Here is a 27,408-nt window from a genome sequence, read left to right as displayed (position 1 = left end):
GCCAGCCACATGACCTCTTCTAGCCTCAGTTTATTCATGTATAAAATGAAGTTAGCCTACTTTGGAGGATTATTAAAAAGGATTAAATGACAACGAACCCTGAGGGTTCATCTCAGCTTAATGTGAGGATTTGAAGCAGCCTTGAAACTAAGTTCAAGTGCATGGCTCCAAATGCCCAGGACAAATAGCAATGGTACCAAAAGAGCCAGTGAGACAAAAATGAATTAAATACACATTTTCTGTTTTCTCCCACGTATTTGTTTTCTTTTGTTAGATGTCTATACTGTCAGTGAGGACATCAAATAGTCATATAATGAGTCTTAAAATCCAAGGCACATCACTTGACAAGACAAGGAATATTTAAGAGCTTAGATGGTCAAAGGGACAAGTTATTCCCAATTAGGCCTCAGTCACTGCCATGTCCCCTTGAGGAGACTCGTGGGCAAGCAATAAAGTCACAGGGTTTACTGAGTCAAAGATCCTCATAAATATTGAGTCCAAAATAAGGAAAATGAGTGTTAGAGAGGTGAAGTAAGTTGCTCAGACTTGTACAACTAATAAGTAATAAAGTTGGCCTTCAAATTTATGTTTCTAAATTCCAAATTTAGGAGTCCCTGGGTGGTGCAGTGGTTAAAATGCTTGGCTGCAAGCTGAAAGGCCAGCAGTTCAAACCCACAAGCCAATTCATGGGAGAAAATGTGGCAGTCTACTTCCATAAAAATTTACAAACTTGGAAACTCAGTGGGGCAGTTTTACTCTGTCCTATAGGGTTACTAGGAAACCCTGGTGGCGTAGTGGCTAAGTGCTACGGCTGCTAACCAGCAGGTTGACAGTTCAAAACTCTATGGGGCAGTTCTACTCTGTCCTATAGGGTCGCTATGAGTTGGAATCAACTTGATGGCAGTGGGTTGGGTATAGGGTCACTATGAGTTGGAATCGACTTGACGGCAATGGGTTTTTTTACCGGTGGTGCAGTTAATGCCCTTGGCTGCTAACCAAACGGCTGGAGGTTTGACTTCACCCAGAGGTGCCTCAGAACAAAGGCCTGACAAGATCTACTTTCAAATAATCAGCCACTGAAAACCCTATGGAATAGTTCTATTCTGACATACATGGAGTTGCTTGAGATGAGCACTGCTTCAGCAAGAGAAGATGTGTGTGGGGATGGCAGAGAAAGGTAAGAAATGATAGGCTGACACCTTGCATTACATCTCAGTTGTAAAGCTTTAGATGATCTCACATCCACTTGTTACCGACTGAACATTTTTAGTTAGGGGCCAGTTTTCTGATGAGGAGATGGAAAGAGACATCAAACACTGAGCCCAAAATCTCACCACCAATCAGTAGCAAACATGAGGCAAGGGGCTGATTGCCTTGATGGGTAAACAGAATCCTTTGCATGACCCTTTCCTGCCTGCTCATCTACAACACATTCTCGAGTGCTGGAAAATCACATGAATGGTTCTAGGCTCAGCTTCCCACTGGCGCCCTTTATGCTCATCACTTCTAGGACCTGCACTAGCTGAGTTGGGACACCTAGACAGTAAGTCCATAACTTTCACAGTGAATAGTTTGAGTTTCGGGGGTCCAAAGATATCAGAGTGTGTTTGCTGCCCAAAACTTCAAGCCACGGGGCATTTTTTAAAGATAAATATAGGCAACCAAAGAACAAACTGGGCTGGCATCTGGTAGTGGGGCTAGGGGTGGAGGACAAAAGAATAGAGACAGACAGTCAGCCAGGCTCTGTGGAATACACCAGGCCATTCCCTTGGCTGGCAGGCAGTCAGAGCAGTGGCACAGAGCACCAGCCACTTCCCCCTTCACAGTTTTAACTAAAAGGAGCATTACAGAGGTGAATTAACATTTAAAAAGAATGTAAAAACTCAGAGCTGTTCTAATGATGATTAATGGAGAGCTATAAGGGGGCCATGACCTGCTAGTGTCATTAAATGGATTGGCAGGTTTCTGAGCATTAATTATAAATAGCCACAGGAGTTCTCCTGCTTCACCAGAATGGTGATAAATCCAGGCCTCCAAGAGAGAAGAAAAAAGGAAAGCATAAATGGGAAAAAAGTTTGCATGTGAATGTCTGCCTGTGTGTTGTGGGGAGGAAGACAGAGAGGGTGAGAGCAGAGGGGATGAGATAAATGATAAATTAGACCCTGCCAGTCAATCACATTTTCTAAATGTTTTATGTCTCAAAAGCTATAAAAGCAATATTCCTTTCTGCCCTTATTGGAACCATTTCTGTACAGCAATCACATCAGTTTCCTTGGGGATTTCAACTGAAATGTGCTTTGCCTTTTCTTTTTATATTTACTCTCCAGCCTGCAACCAAGGAAGGGTCAGAGTCCGCATACAAATGGAGGAGAGAGAGTCCCAGTGACCAAGAGAGGTGGGCAAGCAAGCTGGAGAGGCTTTGGCAAGGAACCCGAGGAGAGAGTCCTGGCTCTTGCCAGCCATGGCCAAATAAACATAGCAGGGTCTCTTGAAATCTCACCCCAGGACCGTTTCAGGAAAGCAGGTCCAGCACCTTGCACAGTCCATAGGGAGGGCTCAGCTACCCTCTGCTAGTGTAAAAATGATGTGGTGGTGTCTGGCCTCCTACTCTAAGGTCACAACGGGGAGGAGAGAGAATCAAGATCAGCATCAGCCCAATTCTGATTCCTATGGGACAGAGGGCAGACATACCTCTACTCTCCAACCTTTTTACCAATTCTGACAGCAGCCATCCCTCCCGCGGCACTCTCTACTCCTCTGCTGGGTTCAATAATTCATTGCAATGACCACACAGAACTCACAGACAACACTCAAATTATGGGGTTTATTAGAGAAGTAACAGGTTACAAGTCAGGGTCACGATTAACAGACTACAACTCGAAATCAGGATCAGGAAGTGTGTAAGCAAAGTCTCCTTTCTTCAGGGCAGGACAGTTCTCTTAGCTCCTCTTGGCCCTGCTGGGCTCCTCTCAGCTCCCTGAGGACAAGACAAGCTCCCTGTCTTGGCACTCAGCCCTTGGTCTCTGCCTGGGTTGGTCAAGTGTTACAAAGCTCTTTTAGCTCCACCTATAAGTGTCTGGAGGCACCCCACTCTGCCAGTAAGTATCCTGCACGAAAGTGCTCAGCTCTCTCACTTCGCAGGTTGGCAAATCCACTGTAGCCACCTGCTCAGTGAGCTGGGAAGCTCATTTCGCCATCTTGTGTTGGTCTCCTGGTTCTGTTGCCGCCATTTCTCTGTCGCTGCTTCTTTCTGTCTTGTGCTGTCTCTGGTGATATAGATCCCTCTGACTCCTGGACCTAGGAGGCTCTCAGCACAAGGCCCCCAGGTCCAAAAAATGCACTCCATTCCCAGCTCTTCTTTCTTGGTGATAGTGAGGTCCCCTATTCAGCTCTGGGATGACTCATTTTAAGCCTAGTGGGATGGCAAAACTGACTAAACCCCTCATTAGGGTTCCATCCACCTTATTTGCATGGTCTCATCCTACGAGTGTACCATGTGCCTTATTTGCATTATTATCAAGCTGTCTGATTCCTTTGGTGGGCCAGAAGCACCTTATTTGCATAGTCCCACCCAATAATTTGGTGGGTGTTACAAGACTATGGCAAGCAAGACCATATAAAAAGCAAACCATCACATCACAGCTAGTAAAATGGACTGTCAGTGCCATAAGCACAAGGACTATTTTTTGTTTGCTTTATTCACTACTACAACCCCACAGCCTAAAACGGCGCATAGCAAGCCCCTTGTACATGTTTGTACATGTTTCTTAAATGAGCAAGTGAATGAGTAAATGAATTTATCAGTGAACAAGAAGGCATTGCAAGCCTCACTTCCAAAGCTGAGGCTAATTCTGAGATACCTGGTTCCCACAATGCCTCTCTGCGGATAGACATTGAAATAATGAGTACACCTTTTTCTGCAGGGGCCCCCTTCCTAGAAGGACTGCTTTGACTTGGAATGCTATGGTGCTGGCTTTCCTCCCAGTCTGCTCTTTGAAACCTCATCAAACTCCCCATGTTTCAGAGCTGGAAGGGCTTTTTCTGATGAGGACCCAGAGAGATGTCCAGAGTTACTCAATGAAGGACTTTAAGAATCAACACTGGGTCTCCTCCAGTGTCCTATCTATTACGCCACCTTGCTTCTTCTCATCCCCCTTGATTTCCAAATAAGTAACCAGTCAACCAATGGCTGTCAAGTAGATTCTAACTCATGGTGACCCCATTTGTTTCAGAGTAGAACTGTGTTCCATAGGGTTTTCAATGGCTGTGACCTTCCAAATAGGCCTAAAAGATATCTCAGCCTGGGAGCCAGGGCTAGTGTTAAGTAAAAGGCTGAGGACCAGGATGGGCTCATCTACCTGGCAGCCCATCCACAGATGGCAAGATTCCTCTGGGCTTTGGCTATTGCTTAAGAGTGATGGAGGAGAGGTGAAGAAGGGAGTGGATGAGGGAGGCAGAGAGAGAAAGAGATACAGTGGTTGGTTGGTTTGGTCGGTTTGGCTGGTTCATTAGAGGAGAACAGAAAAGGAATGAAAGACAGAAACCCCAACTCAGGATTTGGAATAATGGATATCATTGGATGATGTCGCATTTTCTTTAAGTGTCGTTACTTTTCAAGGCTTCCGCTGCAAGTCGTTATTTCAGCTGATTGGAAAATGCTGTTGGAAGACCTGGTTCTCTGGTGCAGTTTTCTTCATATCCTATTAGTTGTAATACAATTACAGAGAATACATCAATTCCTGGCCTGCCTGCTGCTGCTGCCAGAGCTGCCTATTAAAAAGCGGCCTTATTATTGGAATTGTACATCTAGGATTAATCGGCTTCCATTGGCCATTTACATTTCTCATTCCACAAGCACTTTTGTTTGCTTAATAGGCTGAAGGAGGTAGGAAATGGCACAACAAAAGCCTCTCCCAATTGCCACACGTATCACTGGTGGATTTAATATCTCCTTCCTTCTTTCATCCTCAAGTGCTGCCCAGGGATAAGATCTGGCACATGCCACCAGGGAGAAGGAGGTGTCAGCTCCGTAGTGATTGGCAGGGAGAGAGGAAGGAAGGAGATGCACAGAGAATGCGTGGACCAAGGGAAGATTATTTTTTCTTGTAGGAAATGGGTGGGCAGGAGGGCCCAGGCGAGCAGGATACCTGCAGGAGGGAGTTACCCAGTATTCATCCCCATTAGCTCCCATGGCTTCTGCAATTTGAAGTTCATCACTCAGGTTGAGTTTTTAGTCCTGGCCAGGCATTCCCTACCTGTGTAGCACATTCCTGCATCACCTCCCGATCATGGTTTGTGGATAGTAAATTCCAAGCCACTTTACTATTAACCAGGGGAAGCATAACTTAATACGAAGGAGGACATGTTGGGGAGGTGAGGAGATCACATAGGCCCACTGGATTTCCTTCTTTTTTTTTTTTTTCTTTTTCAGTGTGGATAACCAAGAACTGACAGCTTGGGGTTTCTCTTCAGAATGTAGGGAAGGCAAATTAAAAGTGTCATGACAGGGTCCTTGAGATCATGGGATTCAAAGAGATCAGACACAAGGCACTAGCTGAAGAAGCAGTATACCTAGGAAAGGATGTCCCGGAGAGATGCCAGCCATTCAAATAGGCCAGCACATGCCAATCCCTAGCTGGAGGGAGGGAGTGTTGTCTAAAATAGGGTAGGAGGAGGTGAGGGTGTTCCAGGCGTGGCCTGCAACCACATCAACTCTCTGGAGTGTGGGTAGTACAAAAAAAAAAGCTGTGTAGTTGATTCCAACTGATGGTGACCCCACGTGTGTCAGTGTAGAATTGTGCTCCATAGGCTTTTAAATGGCTGATGTTTTGGAAGTAAATCACCAGACCTTTCTTCCAAGGCACCTCTGGGTGGATTTGAACCACCAACCTTTCAGTTAGTCACTGAGCACATTCACCATGTGCACCACCCAAAGACCCCCATGGGCGTCCTACATGGAACCAGATATGTGCTGTTATTTACTCCCTTCACCAAAAAGGTGGAAGCCGATCCTCCACATACTGGCCAGCAGGGACTCCCTACAGAGAGGCTGCTGGAAAATAACAGACCTTGGACCTGTTCATCAAATCCAGATTTCTGAGAACTCAGCTTTTCCGACAGGGACAGGGATTGGGAGGAGGGGGGCTTAGCAGGTTCGGCCGCTGGGGCTTTATCAATCAACCACAAGATGTCCAGGTAGATGATAGAAAAGAAATTCATCTCTTCACCCCAGCAGGAACCACACTTCCCAGCAAGGGCCTGGCTTGCCCTGGCCATCAGCTGTCCCACTCCCCGTTCTACCCCTTTTCCAGGAGACCATGATCCTAAGAGCTCATTCTTCAAAGGGCGGTGCTCTACTGAATTTGCTCCTCCCCTTCCCTCTCTTTCTTGCTGGCTCCTCTACCCCCACCCATGAGCTGGGGAGGTCTCCCCAGGTCAAAGCTGATAGCCAGCTGAGGCCTATTAGCCCAAACCACCTTCCCAGCCAGTGGCCCTGTGGTTAAATAGAGGGCTTCAGTCTCAGGCGACGATATTACTGTGGCAGCAGAGTCAATGTATGTTGAAGTGCTGTAATGTAGTATGACTTCTCACTTTAATGGAATTTTTCTAGACCACTAGGAAAAAAAGACTCCATTAACCACACTACAAAGGATTCTACTTATTAGTATTTTAGAACAGTGGCAAAACATTTCTTGAATCTAATTATTGCTGACAAATATGAAAATTGAAATCAAAGTTAAATTTTCAGCTACAGTGCCTCATATGCTAGCCTTCTCTGACTTGCAACTATTGTATCAACACATTTATGCTTCCAATAGTTTCAGCAGAAGATTGGTTATTTTCCCTCCCCCTAACATTGCCCTCTTTCCTCCCCCAGCCCCTACTCCCTCCCCGTCTTGGACCCTATATATTTTGAAACATTAAATCTGACAAGTTCATCTTGGTGCCCAGCGCTGGGTAACTAACTTTATGTTTACCTGTCATGGATACAGACATGAGCTGAGCAGGGCGCTGGGAAAGGTGCTCTGTCTCCCACCCTCTTTCCTCCTGCCCCCAATCCTAGCCTTCTTCTTTTCAGATAAAAGTCATTTGACTGATTTCAAATTCCTCCTGATATTAAGACCAAAAAAAAAGGGGGGGGGGGGAGGGGGCTTGTCAACACCTTTCTTTTTCCTTATTAAGCATACTGTAAAAATCAATCCCTTTTGTCACTTCACTCTGCTTGCAAGAATGTTTAATGGATGTCAAGGGAGCTAATGATCGCTGGTAGAAAACTCATTTTAGATTTGCTATTTATAAAGTACTCAGTACTCAGGTGGGAAATTAACACAAGGCAAGGAGCCTGGTGGAATGGGGGAGGGATGGAAACTTACAACTGGGGAACTGCCAGGCTGACAGCTGTTCTGTGTAGGTAGCACCCAAAGTTGTCTGAGGACAAAGGGTGCCTGTGTCAGTGGAAAGAGCACAGCTCTTGAAACAGTGTAAGCCTGGGCCTCTTGGCCTTTCTGATCCAAAATTTTCTCACCCATCAAATAATGTCTATAACACCTACTTCACAAGGTTGTAGAAAGGATGAAATAAAATGTCACACATAAAACATTTCTAAGAGGTCGTCAGTTCAAACCCCACCAGCTGCTCCTTGAAAACCATACAGGGCAGTACTACTCTGTCCTATAGAGTCTCTGTGAGTCAGAACTGATTCGACTGCAATGAATTTGGTTTTAGTTTTTTGGCACACAGTACTTGTTGTTGTTAGGTACCATTGGGTCGGTTTTGACTCATAGCAACCCTAGTGTACAACAGAAGGAAATACTGCCTGGTCCTGCACCATTCTCACGATCATTTTTATGCTTGAGCCCATTGCTGCAGCCACTGTGTCAATCCATCTCGTTGAGGGTATCCCTCTTTTTTGCTGACCCTCTACCAAGTATGATCCCCTTCTCCAAGGACTGATCCCTCCTGACAACGTATCCAAAGTACATGAGACAAGGTCTCATCATCCTTGCTTCTAAGGAACATTCTGGTTGTACTTCTTCCAAGACAGATATATTTGCTCTTCTGGCAGTCCACGGTATAAAAAAAAAAGTATTTTTTGCCAACACCATCATTCAAATGGGGCAGTTCTACTCTGTCCTATAGGGTCGCTGAGCAGGAATCGACAGCACTGGGACTGGGTGGGATCATTCAAATGTGTCAATTTTTTTTTTTTTTTTTTTTTTGGTCTTCTTTATTCATTGTCCAGCTTTCGCATGCATACGAGGGATTGAAAACACCATGGCTTGGGTCAGGTGCACCTTAGTCCTCAAAGTGACATCTTTGCTTTAAAGAGGTCTTTTGAGCACTCATATACACCAGGGGTTCTTCATCTGCAGCCAGCATCAGAATCACCCGGAGGGCTTCTTAATATGCAATGGCTGGGCCCCATCCCTGGAATTTCTGACTCAATAGGTCTGTAGCAGGGCCAAGAGTTTGCATTTTTAGAAACCCACCAGTGATGTTGATGCTGCTGCCCCAGGACCACACTTTGAGAACCAGTGGCTGTCTCCCTGAAATACAGATCACTACCACTTTCTTCCAGAGCTGTGCCATTATTTTCTACTTCAAAAACAGACAGAAACAAACAAACAAACAAAAAAACCAGTTGTTGCCAAGTGGATTCTGACCATGGTAGCAAATGGACCAAACCTTTTCTCCACCTCTTACCTCACACCCACCACTCAACCCAGTATGTTGTTGTTAGCCGGCATGGAGTCAGCCCCAGACTCGTGGTGATTCATGGCACAATGGAAGGAAAAGCTGCTCAGTTCTGCTCATCATTCCCATAACTGGCTGCAGATCAGACCATAGTGACTCATAGAGTTTTCATTACCTGCTTTGCAAAAATCACCAAGCCTTTCTTTCTAGTTCATCATAGTCTGGAAGCTCCAATAAAACCCGTTCAGCATCATAGCAACATATAAGCCTCCACTTACAGAAGGGTGGTGGCTACGCATGAGGGGCATTGGCTGGGAATTGAACCTGGACTCCCACATGGAATTCTGCCACTTAATCACCAATGCCTCATTAATACAGTACAGGACTCAGAGCTTTGAACCAAACGAAGATTGCTGGCTACTTAATTGCTTCCCAAATTTTACATTGTCGACCAAACACAATATACAAGTGTTGAGATTAATTTTTTGGTTTGCTTCAAGGTGTTGCCAAGCCTCAGTTTCCCTTCTATGTACTTGGTGTCTCAACTGACAGATGACGTTGCACTGCCTCCTACTCCTTCTCCATCCCAACATAAACTTCTCTCAATTGCACCTGGACCTCACAGAGACTAAACCAAAAGCCACTGCCCTGGAGTTGATTCCGACTTACAGCAACCCTATAGGACAGAGTAGAACTGCCCCACAGCGTTTCCAAGGAGTGGCTGGTGGGTCTGAACTGCTGACCTTTTGGTTAGCAGCAGAGCTCTTAATCACTGCACCACCTGGGCTCCTAGAGAGGAGTCAAATCAGAAAGCTTCTGGTCTACCCCTCACCTTTCTAGTTTCTCCTTTCCCTGGGCTTCTCTCCGATGCTCGTCTGTTATATTTGGATTAACTGCAAATCTCCTTTGATTACTCACTCTGTTGAAACAGACAACCTGTTGCCACGTGTTTGATTACTGAATCCCAGGGGAGTTCCTATTTGTAATGCAGCCAGTTACAGTACACTCAGCACTACACACAGTCATTGAGCTGCTAATTCATTGTCTCAGAAGTTGCTTTTCAGTTTCTGATTTTTCAATAATGGGCTTCTCAGGAAGCCCTTAAGCTTTGGAAATAAGCCGAAACTGCTTTTCCAGCATTTACATAAACACAAGATGATCAGGAAAGAAAAAAAAAAAAGGAGACATTTTACCTGTTTGTCCACAGGTCTTGGAGCCTCTCCGCTGCAGAGCACACCCAGGTTGTGGGTCTGGAGGGAGCCGGGGAAAGGGTGCCGGCTGGCAGAAAGCCTGACATGATGCGAAGGATAAGTCCTGAAATTTGTCCTGACTTCCAGCTGTCGCTTTGCTGAAACTAAGCGGACATCCTGGGCTCCAGCAAATTGTTCTGTCAGCAAGCCTCTCCCTCCGCTGCATCTTGGTAGAGAGCTTGCCATTCATCTCCCAGGGCAGCAACGTGGGTGCACCTGTGGAGGGCACCCTGACACCTGGGACAGGTAAGGCTTGGCTGCCGCATACCTGCCTAGGAAACTGGGCCACAAGGAGTGATGGACAGAAGGAGTTTGACATTTCTGTTGAGGTGGGTGTGGATCCAGGGCTGGGTCAGAATAGGGGTTCAGTTATTTGAACTGAGGAGAAGAACATTTTGGCACCTAGGCCATGTTCAACCCCTATCTTATTTCTTTCTATACTCTGTCCTTTCTTCTTTTTTCCCCCCAGATATAGATTTTACAAATGATCCAATGAGCCAGAAAAAGCAACTCTTCTTTTTCTTCCCTGACAATCATATACTTCCCCATTAAAAAATTAAATAAATAAGTTATTAAAATTTACTTCTACCTTTAGACACCTGATTCTAATTGGGTAGGCTTTGGTTATGAAGTGAGGATTTGCATTTCTAATGAGTCCCTACAGGATGCTGCTGAGGCTGTTGTGGAGGCCACAATTTGGGAAGCTCTGCTCCAACTCTAGTCCCTGGCACAGACTCCTCCACCTTCCTAGAGCATATCAGGGACAAGGAAACCTTGGTGAGGCTAAGTATGAGAGTGGTGGGGTGAGAGAGTGTCTCAGAAAACTTCAACTCTTTTTCTTTCAACTTTTAATTTTTTTTATTCATTCCATTACCAAAACACATATGTAAAGTGTTCTACCATGCTAGGTACAGCAGGAAGGGCATTCCTGGCAGAAGGGCAGTGTGTGCAAAGGCACTGGGCTGTGGACACACAGACTGTGTTCAGGGCCAGGGAGATATTCAGTGGGGCAAAGAACATGCAGGAGAGTCCCAAGAGACAGAGCAAGGAAAAGAAGGGCCTTCCATGCCAAATTCAGGAACTTGCACTTTTTCTTGGAAACCATGTCCCAATGGAAGTGGAGATTTTAAGGAAAAACAACAACAACAAAAAAACCTGTGCTGACAACTTTTTTTTTTTTTCCAGCAAGATAATCATTGACAAGATGGAGCACAGACTAAACTGGGATATGAACAGATAGCAAGAAGACCTATTAAGAGGCTGCATCAGTCCAGCGTTCCTTCCAGGCGCTCCTTGGAAACTCTATGAGGAGGTTCTACTCTGTCTTATAGGGTTGCTATGAGTTGGAATCGACTGGATGGCAGCAGGGTTTTTTTTTGTTTGTTTGTTTGTTATCAGTCCAGCCAACAATGATTTAAATCTGAACTGAGCCAGTGATAGAACTAGAGAGGAGGGGCTGACAGAGGAGATCACTGAAAAGTAGAATTGAACAGATTTCATGAGTGAATCTAGGGGGAAAAAAAACAGTCATTGCAGTTAGTCAATCCTGACTCATAGCAACCCTATAGGACAGAGTAGAACTATCCTATAGAGTTTCCAAGGAGCACCTGGTGAATTTGAACTGCCAACCTTTTGGCTAGCAGTCATAGCACTTAATCACTACACCGCCAGGGTTTCTGATTCTAGGGGTAGGAGCTAGGAAAGGACGAGCTAACACTGGCTCTGAGGGGGAGGTGCAGTCACTAACACCTGCCCTCTTCAGTAAACCTCATAAAATTGTTAGCTTTTGCTTTTCCAATATGTATTGGAATCGACTGGACGGCAATGGGTTAATGGGTTATGGAGTGACAAAAGATTTCCCATACATAATTCATTTAAACATTTTAAATATCTTCATTTTCTAGATGAGAAAAATAAAAGTTTGGAAGAAAAACTCAATTCCTACAGTTACAGTTAATGATAGAACTTGGAGGAGAACGACATATCATGATTGGTGTGGAGATGAAGAATTGCGTTCTATATAGATATGCTCTGTAAATTGTATTTTGTAATTCCTGAGAGATAATGCAAGAAAGGAACAGGAGATGAGTTCTGAGAATGTTTACGGGAGATGGTCTGATTCCATTTCCTAAATGATAGACCAGAGCCAGGAAAAGATGGAGAAATATCAGGCGAAAAGGTAGGAGTAGATCGTATTATATTTTTAAAACCCAGAGAAAAGAGAACGTTATGAGGAAAGAAACGATTAACACTGAGTGAAATCCTTTTGATTCACTAGTCAGCTCTCTCCCTCATTACACAAGCAACTATTTCAGTCCTTTTCTACTTTCTTGAGAAACTGGCCTACAGATATATGAACACACACATGTGGACCTGTGTACACGTGTGTACAAACAGACCGTTTTCATCATCTTTAGAGAAAACAAAACCCATGAAACACAAGCTCCTTCTACTTCCTGCCACCAGCTTAAAAATTTACATGCATCCCTACTGTGCCAAGGAAAGCTAATTGTCTCAGTATTCAACTGCTCCTTCTTGCATGGCAATAGGCCCCTGAATTTATCTGGGCATGTGGTCATGCCAAATGGCTAGTGCATTTCCCAAACCCCCTTGCAGCTAGATGTGGCAACGTGATTAAGTTCTGGCCAGCACGATGTGAGAAGTGCTATGTGTGGCTTCCAGGAAGCTTCTTTAAGAGGCAGTACATGTGTGCGTTCTGCCCCTTCTTGTTTACCTCTTCTTCATCCCAGGGCCTGGCACACAGATGCTGCCAATTTACACTATGAGGTGAAAATCATATACAGCAGATCAAAACAATGGTAAGGCTCTGGGTCCCTGAGTTTAAAGAACACCATGCCAGTCGTGTCCAGACATCATGGAATTGTGTTAGGACAGAGAAATAATCTTCTATCTTATTTAAGTCACCTTGTATGCGGAGTTTTTGCCGTTCACAGCTGAATCCAATCATAATGGATTTAGTCCAATAGTTTCCTCCTTCTTTCCTTTAATAGTAATGGAATTCGTCTTTCTCCTTCTCTTCAAGACTAATTCTTCTACCTGTGCTCCTGATTCATCCTACCTCCCACCCCTTGTATTTCCTCAGAGACCTCACTTGGTCAATTATCTCTATATCTTCCCTTCATTCTTCCCTTTTTACCAACCCCTTCCCATCAGCATTTAGGTGCTCTTTGGAAACCCTATGGGCCAAGTTCTACTCTGTCCTAAAGGGTCGTTAGGAGTTGGAATCGACTCTATGGCAACGGGCTTGGTTTTTTTTTTTTTTTCTTCTTTTTTGGTTTTTCCCTTATTACAAAATCAACAACAAAATCCTCTCCAACTCCACTTATCTGTAATACCTTTCTTCCTCTTTTTTTGCTATTAAAAAAAACCTATTGAAATAATTATCTGCATTTGCTGTCCCCAGTTCCTCATTCCACTACCATCTCCACACTATGGCTCCATCCCACAAAGATATATTCTTGTTACTAAGTATACTCACAGTTGGTCTGATGGCACATTTGACACCTGCTACCATTTTTTTTTTTTTTTTTTTACCATATACCCTGACCTCTGTGACATCATACTCTCCTGGCTCTTCTATTTTTTGACCACTCCTTCTCAATCTGCTTTCACAGATCTCTTCCCTTACCCAAAATTTAAATACTGGTACTTTGCCTTCATATATCTTCATGTACTCTCTACTCTCTCCACAGGTAACTAATCATATCTGCTTTGATAACTACCTTCACTCAATCTCAGATATCTCTCCAGAGTTCCAGACCCATCTAGCTAGCTTGATATTGGAGACCTCCTTGTCAATTCCAGCAGGCACCTTCAAACTCATCATGCCTCGTCTTCACTAACAGCCATGCTCCATTCACCCAGAAACCAGTAGTCATCCTTCATTTCTCATTATCACCTATCATCCACTTTCCTCTCAATCTCCAAGTCTTTACCTTCATAACTGTTGTATACCTCCATGTCTCTCCATCTCTGCAGTGCTCACCCTGATCACCTCTTGCCCAATTGGCTACAACACTCCCTTGAGAAGCTTCTTTCCTCCAATCTTGCCCCTTTTCAATCTATTTCCCACACTGCAACTAGAGCGACATTTTATTATTTTCAAATAAACCCAATAACATTTTTTAACAACTAAAAATACAAATCTGATCATGTTACTACATGATCTGGCATACAACCAACCCTCCAATGCACCCACTTTCCTCAGCATAAGATTTTTAATAAGGACTGCAAGGCCCTCCAGGAGCCCTAGTGGCTAAGTGGTTGCTTGGCTTCTAACCAAAAGGTTGACGGTTCAAACCCACCAGACAATCCATGGGAGAAAGATGTGGCAGCCTGCTTGCATAAAGATTTACAGCCTTGAAAACCCTATGGGATGGTTCTACTGTGTCCTATAAAAAATATAGGGTCACTAGAAGTTGGAATCGACTTGATGGCAGTGGGTTTGGTTTTTTGGTTTGGGGATAAGGCCCTTCAAGTTCTGACCTCTGTCTAGCCCTCTACCTTGTCTTTCTGCCTGTATTCCTTCTACCCCCACATAAATGCATTCAGTTTAGTAAGATTGTGTTTCTGTTTTCTGAATTCCTATTATGCTCTATTGACTCTATGCTTTTGCACATGCAGTTTTTTCTACTTGTAATACTCATCTCTCCTCTTACCTTGGCTAAATCTACCCACCTTTGTGTCTCAGCTTGAACATCACTTCCTTCCAAAAGACTTCTCTGACCTTCAGAATCTCCCAGATGCTGCCATAGCAGAAGTGATTTTCTTTTATTCCAGCACTTAACACAATGTATTGACTGTCTATTTCACTGAGTTAAAAAAATAAAACTACTTCTGTCGTATTGGCGTTTACATCGCCAATGCCTAGTACATCTGCAAACCAAACCCATTGCCATCAAGTTGATTCTGACTCACTGCAGCCCTGTAGGATACAGTAGAACTGCCTAAAGAGTTTCCAAGGTTGTAATCTTTACAGAGCCAGACTGCTACAACTTTCTCCCATGGAGCAGCTGGTGGGTTTGAACTGCCAACCTCTCAGTTAGCAGCCTAGTGCTTAACCACTGTGTCACCAGGGCTCCTTGCCTAGAACATACAAAAAAAAAAAAAGTAGTAGGGTATAAATAAATACTTCTGGAATGAACTAAATAAAAATGTAAATAAGAACTTGGCTGCACCTTTGGAAGTATTATGCTGCCTTTTTTTTTTTTTTAAAGCATTACCCTATATGAGGTAGAGATGACATGTCTATGTATTTTGGAGATGACACAAATATGATAGTGATAGCTCATTAGGATCCAAAAATAATGTCAAAGTATTTAAATAATGGACCCCAAATACACTGAAATTTCAGACATTTAAAATAAACTTTAACAAAAATCAACTGTATGCAAGAATGAGAGAATTCTTGTTTAATAGCATATTTTGTGAGAGGAGTGAATCTAAATTCAACATGAGTCAATAGTGTGGTATGTCTTAAAAACAACAACACCAACAACATAGGAACTAGCCCAATCATAGAGCAGACCTATATAACCATAAGATCCAAAATGTGTTAGATAACAGTCTAAGTGGACTGCATCTGGAAGAATCTTCTCTGGTAATACCTTTAAGTTGGTCATTATCAAATTGGACCATGTTCAGAAGGTGGTGATCGGGATGATTAGTGGTATAGAAACCATGCCATATGATGATCATAAGAAGGAACTAGGAATGTCGGTATAAAATAAGTAGGGTCAATGACAGTCATGTTTAAGAAAGTGGATCACTCAATATTAATTGTATTCTGAGAATTGACAAAAGTTACAGAAAGGCAAATTTTTCTTCCGTATAGATCTGTTAGGGCGGTATTCAGCTGCAAGTAACAGAAGCCTAGTTAAATAGGGATTTGTTTTTCACAAGTGATAAGAAGTGTGGGAATAGACATTTGAAAACTAGTCCAACTGCTAAAAAGAAGTTATCTCCAACCAGGGCTCCTTTTATTAGAGTGAGCCACATGAAATTGCTTGCATTCAATGATTTTTGACTATAAAAATAGCAAGTTGATGTAGTTCAACTGAAGACTTTCCTCCCCCGCCATTCTTCATATGTGGCCTTTGTCCTCCTATTTGCAAGTTGGATCCTGAATCTCCAAATAGTGTGCCAGTCTCTCCGGCAAAAAGAAGTGGAATAGGTAAGGTGCAAAAGGCACAGGCAATCTGCATATAATCCTCAAAACCCCATGAAGTAAGCTTGTACTTTCATTCCACTGGTCAGAAATGGGTCATGAGGTCATTCCCAGCTATAAGGAAGTCTGGGAGGCCAGTATTTTAAATGGTCACGTTGCTACTCGGAACAAACTCAGAATACCATTTATAAGGAGAAAGGAGAGAGTCGATATTGAGAAGGCATCACAAGTGCCTGCCAAAATAGAAAAGAGTTTTTTCAAAGAGTTGATAAACTATGAAAAAGATGATAATATCAGTTGTTCTCAACCCAAGTTGTACAATAGAATTCTATGTATATCTTTTAAAACAAGAGATAACCCTGCCATACTCTGGTGGCATAGTGGTCAAGTGCTATGGCTGGTAACCAAAAGGTTGGCAGTTTAAATCCACCAGACACGCTCCTTGGAAACTCTATGGGACAGTTCTACTCTGTCCTATAGGGTCACTATGAGTCAGAATCGACTCAATGGCAGCGGGTTTGGTTTGGTTTTGTACTCTGATCGACTCAGTGAGAACTTTGATGAGTCAGACCAGAGCATCTGCTTATAACAATATCCAGGTGTGATTCTGATAGGCAGAATCACCAATTCAGGTAGTGAATGTCTGGTCACTGATAATCTCTGTAATTGTTCAGCGGAATTATGTAAACATCATTTAGTTGGTATTATTGCCTTAGGTGAGAGACTGAACAAGTAAAATTCTAAAGTATCTAATAATTTTATCATCATAATGATTAAATTATTTTGACTTTGAATAAGGTTTTATAAGTCTGAGAAAGTAATGAAAACATGACAATAAGGTGTTTAAATCCTTCTATCAAGAAGTTTTAAGAGAAAATAAAAGATAAATATAGAACAATTAGCGAACTCTTGTTTTCAGAATTTGAAATATGGTTCATTCAACTATGATGTCCATGTATCACCAATTGCATTGAGAAAAATCTTGTCAATTAGTATTTTCAATGTCCAAGTAATGTTTCCTCTTGGTTGGTTAGGAGGATAGCCAACTGCCAGAGCTTTGTGGAAGAAGGAGAACAAGAAGATTGGAAGACACAATTGACCACTCCATCTTCTCCAACAAAATAAATCCTTCCATTCATGTTCTCCTTTCATCATATTCAATGTTCCCTGTTCCCATTGCTTCCTCTGATGCCAGCACTTACCCAGAAATAAAACATAGGTTTAGATAGCTACCCCTCCCCCATCAGTCTGATGTATTCACCACTAGAGTGACTATTTTCTCTTCTTGTGTAAATTTAACATGAAGTATTGATCTCCTCATTTACTATTACCTAGTTGCCTGTAGCATATAGTTTATGACTGACTATAGTCAGGTGGGATTACTAAAATACAGGACAACAGTTTTATAGTCCAAAAAGGATTTTGCCAGAAAGAAGAGATTAGTAGAACCTAAAAAGATGACTTTGGAAAAGATAAATTCTGGGATTAGACTCTTGAGTACAAAATAAAACTACACAGGATAAGGAAGGGTTGAATTAACCAGGGCTCATCATTTTTTTTTTCATCATAAGTCAACAGAGTAATATGGCTGTTACAAAACCTAATGGAATCTCAGACTGTCCTTCCTCCCTTCCTTTATTCCGTAAACACTGAGTGCCACATTTGCCAGACACTCCACTAGATGTGCTAGGAATTCAGGGATAAGTAAGGCAGTCTCTGCCCTCCAGGAACTCAGTCTGGTAAAGAGAAAGAGGCACGTAAAAAATGTAACTACACTAAAGCATTGTGGATATTACAAATAGAAACAAGTCTAAGTCCAATGGAGGCATAAAGGAAGGAATGAGAGGCTCAAAGGGATGTTGAACCTTAAATTTTGTCTGAATTATAAAGAAATGTTTTCAAGGTAGACAAGATCAGGTTGGGGCCAGAATACTAAGCACAGAAAGCAGTGTGCACAAATGCTCTGAGGAGGGAAACAGCAGAAAAACCCAGGTAGACCATAGAACATAAAGTGTAATGGATTAGGAGAGAGAGGAAAACCCAAGCCAGATCTTTAGATTTCCCATGTCTTGACAAAGAGCTAAGACTTCATCCTATTTGGATTTGGAAAAAGGAGAGGCCATACAGGAAGAAGCCTTTAAGAAGAGTTACCAAAATGACTTCACAGAGGAACAATCAGCACCATTTCCGTGGATGGTTATATAGGAAATAGGAGGAAAACTCTTAGAATATTTAACCTTGGAGAGAGGAGATTTGGGGGAGAACAGAAGGGAACTAACTAGTATTTTCAAACATTCAAAGAACAGTAACATCAAAGAAACATTAGACTTTTTCTGTGGGTAGTAGTATTTATTAGCAGCAACCATAATGCTAATGGATAATATTTGCTGAAATCTTACTGTGTGCCAGGCAGTGCTCCCAAGCACTGCATCTGCATTAACTCATTTAATCCTCATAACAGCCTTATAAAATAAGTCCCATAATCATCCCCATTTTATAGCAGAGGAAACTGAATTACACAGAGGTTGAGTAAGTTTCCAGAGGTCTCAAACTAGAAAGTGGCAAAGCCAGGGTTTGGACGCATGCAATCTGGCTCTGGAGCTGCCAGGTTATAATGTCTCTCAAGACCTAACCAAGTGGCTGGGATCTTTAAGAAGACAGAAGCTTTTCCTTATCCTTCCTCTTCCTCCTTTTTCTTCTTCTTCTAGCCTTCCTGTCTTCCTGAAATCTATCAGTCTGAGACATCAAGCTAGACGGTAGGGAACACCGCAGCTGCATCGTGGAGGTAGCAGATCTTAGGAGGGATTTGACATCAGTGGTCTTTACAGTCCCTTCTTGCCTGAGCTGATTGTGATTCTGAGTGAACAGCAGTGTGAACACTTTGGAAAGCCAGTGGTTGCGTGGGTTGCCGAGCGACTAAACATGGCACAGGTCTGCATGGCAGATCTGTTTCCCGTGTACATATAGATCTGCTGACTCTACCCCAAAACGAACAAGGCTTCACTCCTGCATGTGCTGCAGGAGCTGGTCTGGCTTTGGGAGTGGAGCCAGCATCACTTCTGCTGAACACGTTAAGCTGCAAAATTGCCATTCAGGTTCTGAGCATTGAAACTTTATTGACCATGAGAAGGAGAGCAATGGAAGCAATGTGGCTGGATAACTGATGCCTGGGGAGAGGGAGGGGGAGGAAGCTAGGTAGAAGAGACCCAATCCTCAGACTTAGGAATGGAGCTTTGTGGCAACTCAGCACAGTTTAAAAAAACCACCACCACTATAACAACAAAAAAAACTTGTTGCCATTGAATCGATTCTGATTCAGAGTAGAATTGTCCCATAGGGTTTTCAAGGGCGTGATGTTTATGGGGAGCCCTGTGATGTTTATGGGGAGCTATGGCTGCTAACCAAAAGGTTGGAAGTTTGAATCCACCAGCGGCCCCTTGGAAAACTTATGGGTTGTTACGAGTCAGAGTTGACTTGACGGCAACAGATTTTGTTTTTAATGACTGCTGCATCTCTCTCCTGTAGAGCATCTGCTGGTTTTGAACCACTGGCCTTTCAGTTAGCAGCCTAGTGCTTAACCACTGTGCCACCAGTGGCCTGGGATAGAGTCCAAAGATTGCTATTTTTATAAAGCTACCCGGATGATTCTATGGTACAGCCAGTTTGAGAACCACAGGCTTAGACAGCAAGATTTCTGCAAATCAATACACATTCCACCTACCTCCTGAGGACCCTCTGGAGATTTGGGATAGGGTCTGAGGATATAGAATTTCTCTAGGCCACTAGACTTGGAAGAATCACGGGCCCATGAGAAAGACAGTTACTGCACATAAGAAAAGCTAAAAGTAATAACCGCTACCACTATGAAAATGCAGATAGAAGCAGACAGTTAAGCAACGATCTTAAAACGTCCAGGATACTACGATGAGGAGCAGCTATAGTACACTGTGTGAGCACAAGGAAGACTGGGCCACCTTCGGCATATACAGCTGAAAACACAAGTAGATGGATTAGAAAAAGGTGATGTCCCAACCACTGAATAGTACCAGATGAGAGCAAATCAACTCCGGGTAGTGATGTACTTGAATTACTCCAGGAACCTATATGGGTGTGATGAGTGGGTAGCAAATGAAAGGGTTCTTCAAAGGGGAGGTCATCTTAGATCCACCCTGAAGTATTAACCCTCGCAGGGGCCCACTGAACAGCATGTGCCTCACCCAGGCTAGCTGCCCCCGGAAAATTCTTTCTTGGTCTTTATTTTATCTTTTTGACCCTCCAGTGCTGGGCAGAAGTCAGGGTCACAAAGGAAGTGTCTAGGCAGAGTGGCAGTGTTGCCAAGAAGCACCCAATCCTCTAAATGACAAGATACAATGGAGAAGGCTAATTAACTCATGCTGGTTCTCACCAATCCACATTCTAACTGCAACCACATCTAACATAACACTCACGAGATCCTTCTTGGCAAGAGATAACATGGAGTGGCAAAGGCAGCACATCTGACTTCTTGCTAACACAGAGCCAAGGTGTGTGCTTTCTATAAACAAAGGTAGCAGGCCAGGTGCTTTCTTGCAGCCAACCGTCGTTCACGCAAGAAACCAGAGGCTGAGACATTGAGGATTTGCCCTTACTCCTTGAGCTTTTGTTGGAGCTTCCGCATTCACTAAAAGGGCTCGCAAGTCAAGCCAAGTCTGGTGAGGTGCTAGGTCTTCGCCTCCACCGTTTGGTTGGTTTTGGCCCTGTTGTATTCCCAGCACCTAAAACAATGCCCAGGACCTAGTAGGCACTCAGTACATGTCTGCTGGCTGATTGAACTCACAGACAAGTAAACAACTAGAGAGAATTTGTACAGGGGTTAGAGTTTGGTACAACTGCCAATCCCAAAGCAAAGCAATCAGAATGAGGGAGTGAATTTGAATGAACAAGAAAAGCCAAAACCAAGCAGTCTTTTGATCAGTCTGTTATTGCAAAGGGCAATACTCTCATAAAAGCTAAAAAAAAAAAAAAAAAAATCAAATTTAGTAACCTAAGATGTCCTTAGTAACAGAGCTGAAGAATGTGTTTTCCAATATTTGATTTCTTAGCTTGACAGTCTCTCTTGAAATACTCTCTTCTCAGCAGTGAAAATGTACATCTTTGTTGGTTTGTTTTGCAGTTTGCAAATGACTTACAGAGCTCTTCTGGCAGGGTTTCTGCTTTTCTTCTTGCAAATAAACAAAGGGCCATTTCTCTAATATGACTTAAGTGGGAAGATTCTGTGATCTCCTGTCTTGGAGAAGGAGGAGAAATAAAGAAGACAAAAGGAGGGACAAGTGGAAGGAAGAATAAGAGAAATTGGAGCAAGCAGAGTACAGAAGCTGAGAAAAAAGCAGAAAAGAGGCAAAGACAAATTGGGTATGGAAAATTACAAAGTCATGGGTGCCAAATAGCTGAAGACACTGCAATCAATAGGATGCCAGCTACCCTTATGGGGGATGGCTGGTTCTGCTTCCCTCCTGCCCCACTGTGTCATCTGGGTTCCCTGTGTGCTGGGAAGACAGGCCTTCCCCTCCTATTCCTAGGCAAGCCTGCATGAAGCAGGCAGCCCCTGCCAGCTTGACCTAGATCTGTCAACTGATCAATTATTTTCCCCACAGAGAAGAAGGGAAAACGAAAGGGAGAGAGAAAAAGGGAAAGAGAAAAAGAGAAAAGGGAGGGCAAAGATGGGGAAAGACAGGGTGGGAAGGTGGAAGGAAGGGACAGAGAGGAAAAAAAGGAAAGAGGGATGAAGAAAGAAAGAGACTAAAAAAGGAAACTGGATAAACATATACATCTTTTAAATTTAAGCAGCAAAATAACAAGGACAGGAGGTTGCATAAATAAATAAGTACATTAAAAAATGTGAAACTCTCAGCTCTCAGAGATGACTGACCAATCCTAGTTAAAGCAGAGAATAGGGCCTCATTTCTTCCACCCTTTGTCAATTACAGCTGCTATTCCCCTAAAACCCTACCTTCAGGCCTCACTTGTCCCCAGTGCTTTTCCCTGTCTGCCATTATTTCTACCCTGCATTGCAACTACAGGCAGAGATCTTCTTTGATAAATGAATGGAAAGTCATGCTCCCTGAGCATATCTTCTAAAGCCCATCCACCCTTTCTCAGTGCATTTTCTAAGTATAAACCAGTGGCACAGTTGTCCCTGGAATGGGGACACCCACCTCCAGGACCCAGGGAGGATCAGTCCAATGCACCCTACCACCCTATCCAACCTGCGTGCCACCTATCACCACATTTTTGCACATCTTCAGTTTTTGTGTTTAATTTGTTTTATTGAATTTGAAATGACTGTAGGCATAAAGTAAACACGTAACAAGCCAACAGAGCAGAAAGGAAGTAAACTGCATAACTACAACCAGTCTCAGCATGGAGTTCCACTTAGCACCACATGTTTGGAGTGTTACAAGCATTAATGAGTCCTTACAACACCCAGGGGAGTCGCTCCCTGGCCTGGCAGGCAGGTGGGGAGACAGGCTCACAGAGGCAAACGTTTTTTCCCTGCAGAAAACACATGTAAATGTGAGCTCAGATGTATATGTTCCCCAAGAGCAGTGGCCTGAACACTAGAGGCCATGTGTGTTGGGTTATGAAGGGTTTGTAGGATCTCTGTGCAGGCCAGATACAAAGGAACATTCTGGTTGTTAGGCAGAGGTGGGCCATGAGCTGCAAACCAAAAAAATTTGGATCAGAACCAAGTCCCAGACCCGAGAGTGTGTTTCCACCACAAGTAGACAGCAATTGTGAGTGTTGCACGTCTTTCTTGCACATGGCAAAATCGTGTTCTATATTGATTCAGAAACTCTGCCATTACTTAGCGTATCAAGAGATCTCAAGGACATCAAGGGGGACAGGAGACACCCTTTACGGACAAGTTTGGCAGCCCTTAGCACCAGTGCTACAGGAGAAGCTTACTGAGAAGTAATAGAAGTCAGGGGTTCTTGGGCTTATATTTGCCTTTAAATGTACCAAAAGGGAAGGCTCAACCCAGGCCCATCTTTAACTAAGTATGTAACCCAAGAACGAGTTTCAGGCAGCAAAGCCTGCTGGCCACTGCTGGGACTCTTCAGGTACACTTGACCCAGTGCTCAGAGGACCTTTGCTGCTGGCTGGGCCAGTGTACAAAAGACGAAGGTGAGCTGAATTCATTATGCTGTTCTCGCCTCCCTGTGACTCACCCTACAGTGGCATCTCCAAGCATGATAGCTAGGTGAGCTCTACTTTGGGAAGCTCCTCCGTCACTCTTTGGCCATGTTAACGAGTACCCACAATGCCCACCCCAGCCCAGGGTCCTCCACCCTAACCCGATATTTCACTTTGCCGGGAAGCTTCGTGATGGTCTCATTGGCTTCCAACAGCTCAGGAGCTGTCTCCTAAGCTCAGGCTACCGCTGGCCCCCAAACATTTTCTATTAGAGGCAGGATCCAGGCTGGTCGGCCAAGCTGAGTGTTACCCATACCCTGGGTGCTGAGGAGAGGAGAGGGTGAATTTAGCCGAGTCCCCTTCTGCTTGGCCCATGTGGGCAGATATGCTGATGTGGAGTGTGAGGAAATGGGAGAAATTTGGAAGGGGAAGAGAGGAACCAAGCCAAGCTCCTCAGAAGGTGCTGAAAGGAACTATGATCCTTCGAAGGAGAAGTGGTCGGGTTTTTAGAGGGAAAAGCAGCAGCGCACCAGCCACCCCTCTCAGAGCCCCTCGGTGGCAGAAGGTGGGCAGTGTGCTGAAAGGACAGCTCCTAATCCAGCTTCCTGCTCCCATCCCTAGGAAAGAGGAGCTGCTGCTTAATCAGCCCCAGTGCATCCAAAGGCCAGAGCCTGGGGAGCTAATCACCCCTCTTCTGCCCGCTGCACTAATCAGTGCTGACACTCTGGAAACTCCTTCCCCCTAAGCTGGATCATGGTTGCTGGTTAGATTGGGGGAAGGAGCAGGTTAGGGAGGGCTCGATAACCTGGCACTAGCAACTGACACCTTTTCAAGAGGCAGGAAACACCAGAAGTACCAGCTCTAGAAAGAGCCAGATTAAAACAAAAACAGAGGAGAAGAAAAAATTGTCTTGGAATGCGCACTGCATTCTAACCAGTCCCACTGGGTCAATGCAATAGGGATGGATTATTGCAGGCCAGACCTGGGCTGCCTCCGTAATTCTCTAAGTTTGATAAGAGATAGCTGGCAGATTCTGGCTTCCTTCCCTGAAAGACAACACAGATATCACCTTTGCTGCTTCCAACTGGCATGTGGCCCAGGGGTCTTTGGGGGTCACTGTGCCTTAAAACTGGGCATCCTGTGTTCTATTAGGACGCATCGAAGCAGATTCCAAGCAGACCCAAGGTGAGCAGCACAGATAAAGCCCTTATTCTCCTTAGGAAATCCTGGGCTTGGCGGAATGAAGGAGGTCTGAGAGACCCCTACTGCCATCATCCACATCCCAAGATAGGAACAAGACACAAGATCAGACTTCCCCTGGAGAACTGGGTACCACTTTCTACTCATCTATTCAGGGACGATCCAAAGTCTGAGCAAATATTATGGTTCCTTGCATTTATTTCTGATGAAAAAAAAAAAGTCACGTACGCTAATTTATATGTAAATTCAGGATGGCCCTGGGGCTCCTGGCAAGCGGCCAGTGGGTTGTTGATGTGGAAGTTTGGCTGTTGTCTCCATTTGATGTGACTAGATAGAAGAGGCACAGCCCCCGGACAGATGGGGATGATAAGGGCTCTGGGGGCTTTTCTCTCCCTTCCTCTGACCCCTCACTCCAAACGTTGCCTAATTAGTTTTCATTTCTGTTGTCAGCATGATAGAAATTGTTTCCCTCCAGGGGCCTGAACTCAGTTTCCTCACTGTTAGTGTCAGAGCTCTGATCTCACTAAGAGCCCCGGTGCACCCAGGACAAGTACCAGTGACCCATGTGAAGACACACACACACACACACACACACACACACACACACACACAGACTGCTGCTAAGCTCCTGGTTAGGTAAAAGGAATTAGCCAAATATGTCACTCTGGCACCAGCAATGCTCCAGGGGAGGATAGAAACCCTGAGCCTCACTACGGTTGGGTGCAGCAGGCAGAGCCATGGATACCCCTGCCAAACCCACCCCACTCAGGCCCTCTAGCTCCCTTTTGCCTTGCACCTTGAACACCAGCCAGTGGTCCACACACATTTGACTCTTACCAATCCAGGTTCCTCTGCCCAGTTTGTGTGGACCCAGAAGGTAGCCACTGCAACCTACCTCCAGGGGACAGTGGCATCCCCAAAGCCTACCTCAGGAAGGGGTCAAAGGATTAGTGCTCAGGACTTAATTGAGATGAGGAAAATCCCAACTGCAGTGGGGGGAAGAGGGTGAGGTGGGCAGAGTGCCCTCATCCTCTTTCATCTTGTCAGAAGGAACTTTCCTCGGGGGATACAATGGGATGGCACTGAGTCTCCCTGGGGCACTGGCTTTGTGCTGAGAGCCCTGCTGGACCCCCCGAGAAAGTTTCTCTGCTAGCCTCAAGCCCTATGAGTGCTTGATGAGAGACCCCCATAGGGCAGAGAGGGTGGCAGCAAGTAGGCTAGTGGTTGGCTAATTCTGCTGGTGGAACATAAGAGCTGGAACAGTCAGTAGGGCTGCAAGGTGCGGCAAATGGAACCACGGCTGAAGCAGATGCCAAGCGCACCCCAAACCCAGCACGGTGAACATCAAAGGCGCACTGGGCCAGAACAAGCCCAGGCCTCAAGTGCAGCCCCAGGGCTCTGCTTCCCAGCCTACAAATAAGCAGAAAATTAACATTTGACTCTTCCTGCCTCTCCCTCAACTTGGAAAATCTTCCCCAAATTTCAGAGCTCATGCTCTCACTTCTTTTTATCTGCCTGTCCCCCACAAGCATACCCCAAACATATTCAAAACTCATACAGTCGTCCACCACTGCTGCAGACTGATGGTCCCTTCAGGCTGGACCTTGGACCAGAACCTCACCAGACGCGATGTTACCTGATTAGCTCCAGCCTGCACAGCCCTGCCGGCTCTTTTTAGGAGCCTTGCAAGTTTACCGGCAGATATTTAAAGTTTTCTCTTATAATTTCTTCCCAGTAACATAAGCAATACATTAGTAACCCCAGTTCCCTTTGAGTCTGTAATTTCCCCCTGCTTACAAGCATGCCCTGTTGTGAATATGTGCAAGAATGTGTAGTAAAGCCGGGGAAACCCACACAGAACTGCGTACCTAGCGGAGCCAGACACATTTTACTTCTGCATATACATCCCTCCATCCCTGAAGCGGCCAGAACCAAATCAATATTCTCACAGCCTGGTAGGGAGAAGGAAGTCCCAGCCATGCTGTTTCAATTCTCTCTCCTCCACCTGCAAACCGCGCAGCCGAGCAGACTTGGGGAGCCTGCGAATCCTATAAAGCACATTGTACAATGCCTGGGTCTACTGTAGGCAAATCAATAGCAAGCTCTTACCTTGAAACAGAAACAGAGCAGCCAGCCCCGTGAAGATTGCCCAAGAGATAGAATTGTGCGTTTTTGCCTGGGTGGTTTTCATGATTTTTTTTTTTTTTTTCTTCTTCTTCTTCTTTTTTGTCAGGATCGGTTTTTCCTTTCTTTCTTTCCTGACAGATTGCGTTGCTCTCCAGCTCAGGGAAGGAGATTTAAATCCACTGTTTTGCTGAAGGACACCACAAGAAAGCCGAGGCTGTGAGAGTGTGACTTCTCAGTAATTATCTCCACTCATACTCTGGCACTGAGACACATTGTACAATCTGGCCCTGGACAGCCCTCCTACAAGCTGCAATCATTGGTTCTAATCCAAGGATTGACAGAGCTACAACACACGCACGCGGGGCGCGCACACACACACACACACACACACACACACACATACACACAAGAATCATTTACTGGGCAAATCTGGCTAGCTGATTAAAGAGACAGGAGCCTGGAGAGATGGAATGATAAATGCCACTTTTCCCCTTCTGTATCACTTTCATTTTTTAAACGGACAATCTTGGAGTCCCAAGCAGGAAAAAATCTGCTTCCCTCCGGCATTCCCTGGCCTCCTGAACTCAGATTCCCTCTGCACTGAAAAAATCCCGTTCCCAGCAACTGCTTACAGGACATTTGAAAGGGGGCATTTTCATGCTTGGTGAAACTTGCAAAGATGAGTCAGATCTCATTCGTTGGTACTGTTTTCCTTTGCCATGGAATAGCATCAATGACAGACTTTTTTTTCTCTTTCCCATCTTTCACTTTTCCCCA

General features: G+C 44.4%; 1 protein-coding gene across 1 annotated transcript in view; it reads right to left on the bottom strand.

The window, feature by feature from the left end:
* The window catches only part of NTM (neurotrimin), a 1,228,179-nt gene extending 1,201,344 nt beyond the window's left edge, over positions 1-26,835 (bottom strand). Inside the window, exon 1 of the mRNA XM_049856710.1 lies at positions 26,614-26,835. Coding sequence (XP_049712667.1) covers positions 26,614-26,695 — 82 coding nt within the window. The 5' untranslated portion in view covers positions 26,696-26,835. The remainder of the gene's footprint in view (positions 1-26,613) is intronic.
* Between the last annotated feature and the right edge of the window lie 573 nt (positions 26,836-27,408).

The sequence above is a fragment of the Elephas maximus genome, chromosome 17 (assembly GCF_024166365.1).
Source record: "Elephas maximus indicus isolate mEleMax1 chromosome 17, mEleMax1 primary haplotype, whole genome shotgun sequence".
Lineage (NCBI taxonomy): Eukaryota > Metazoa > Chordata > Mammalia > Proboscidea > Elephantidae > Elephas > Elephas maximus.
The sequence above is the reverse complement of the archived record's forward strand: the minus strand, read 5'-3'. Positions and strand labels throughout refer to the sequence as shown.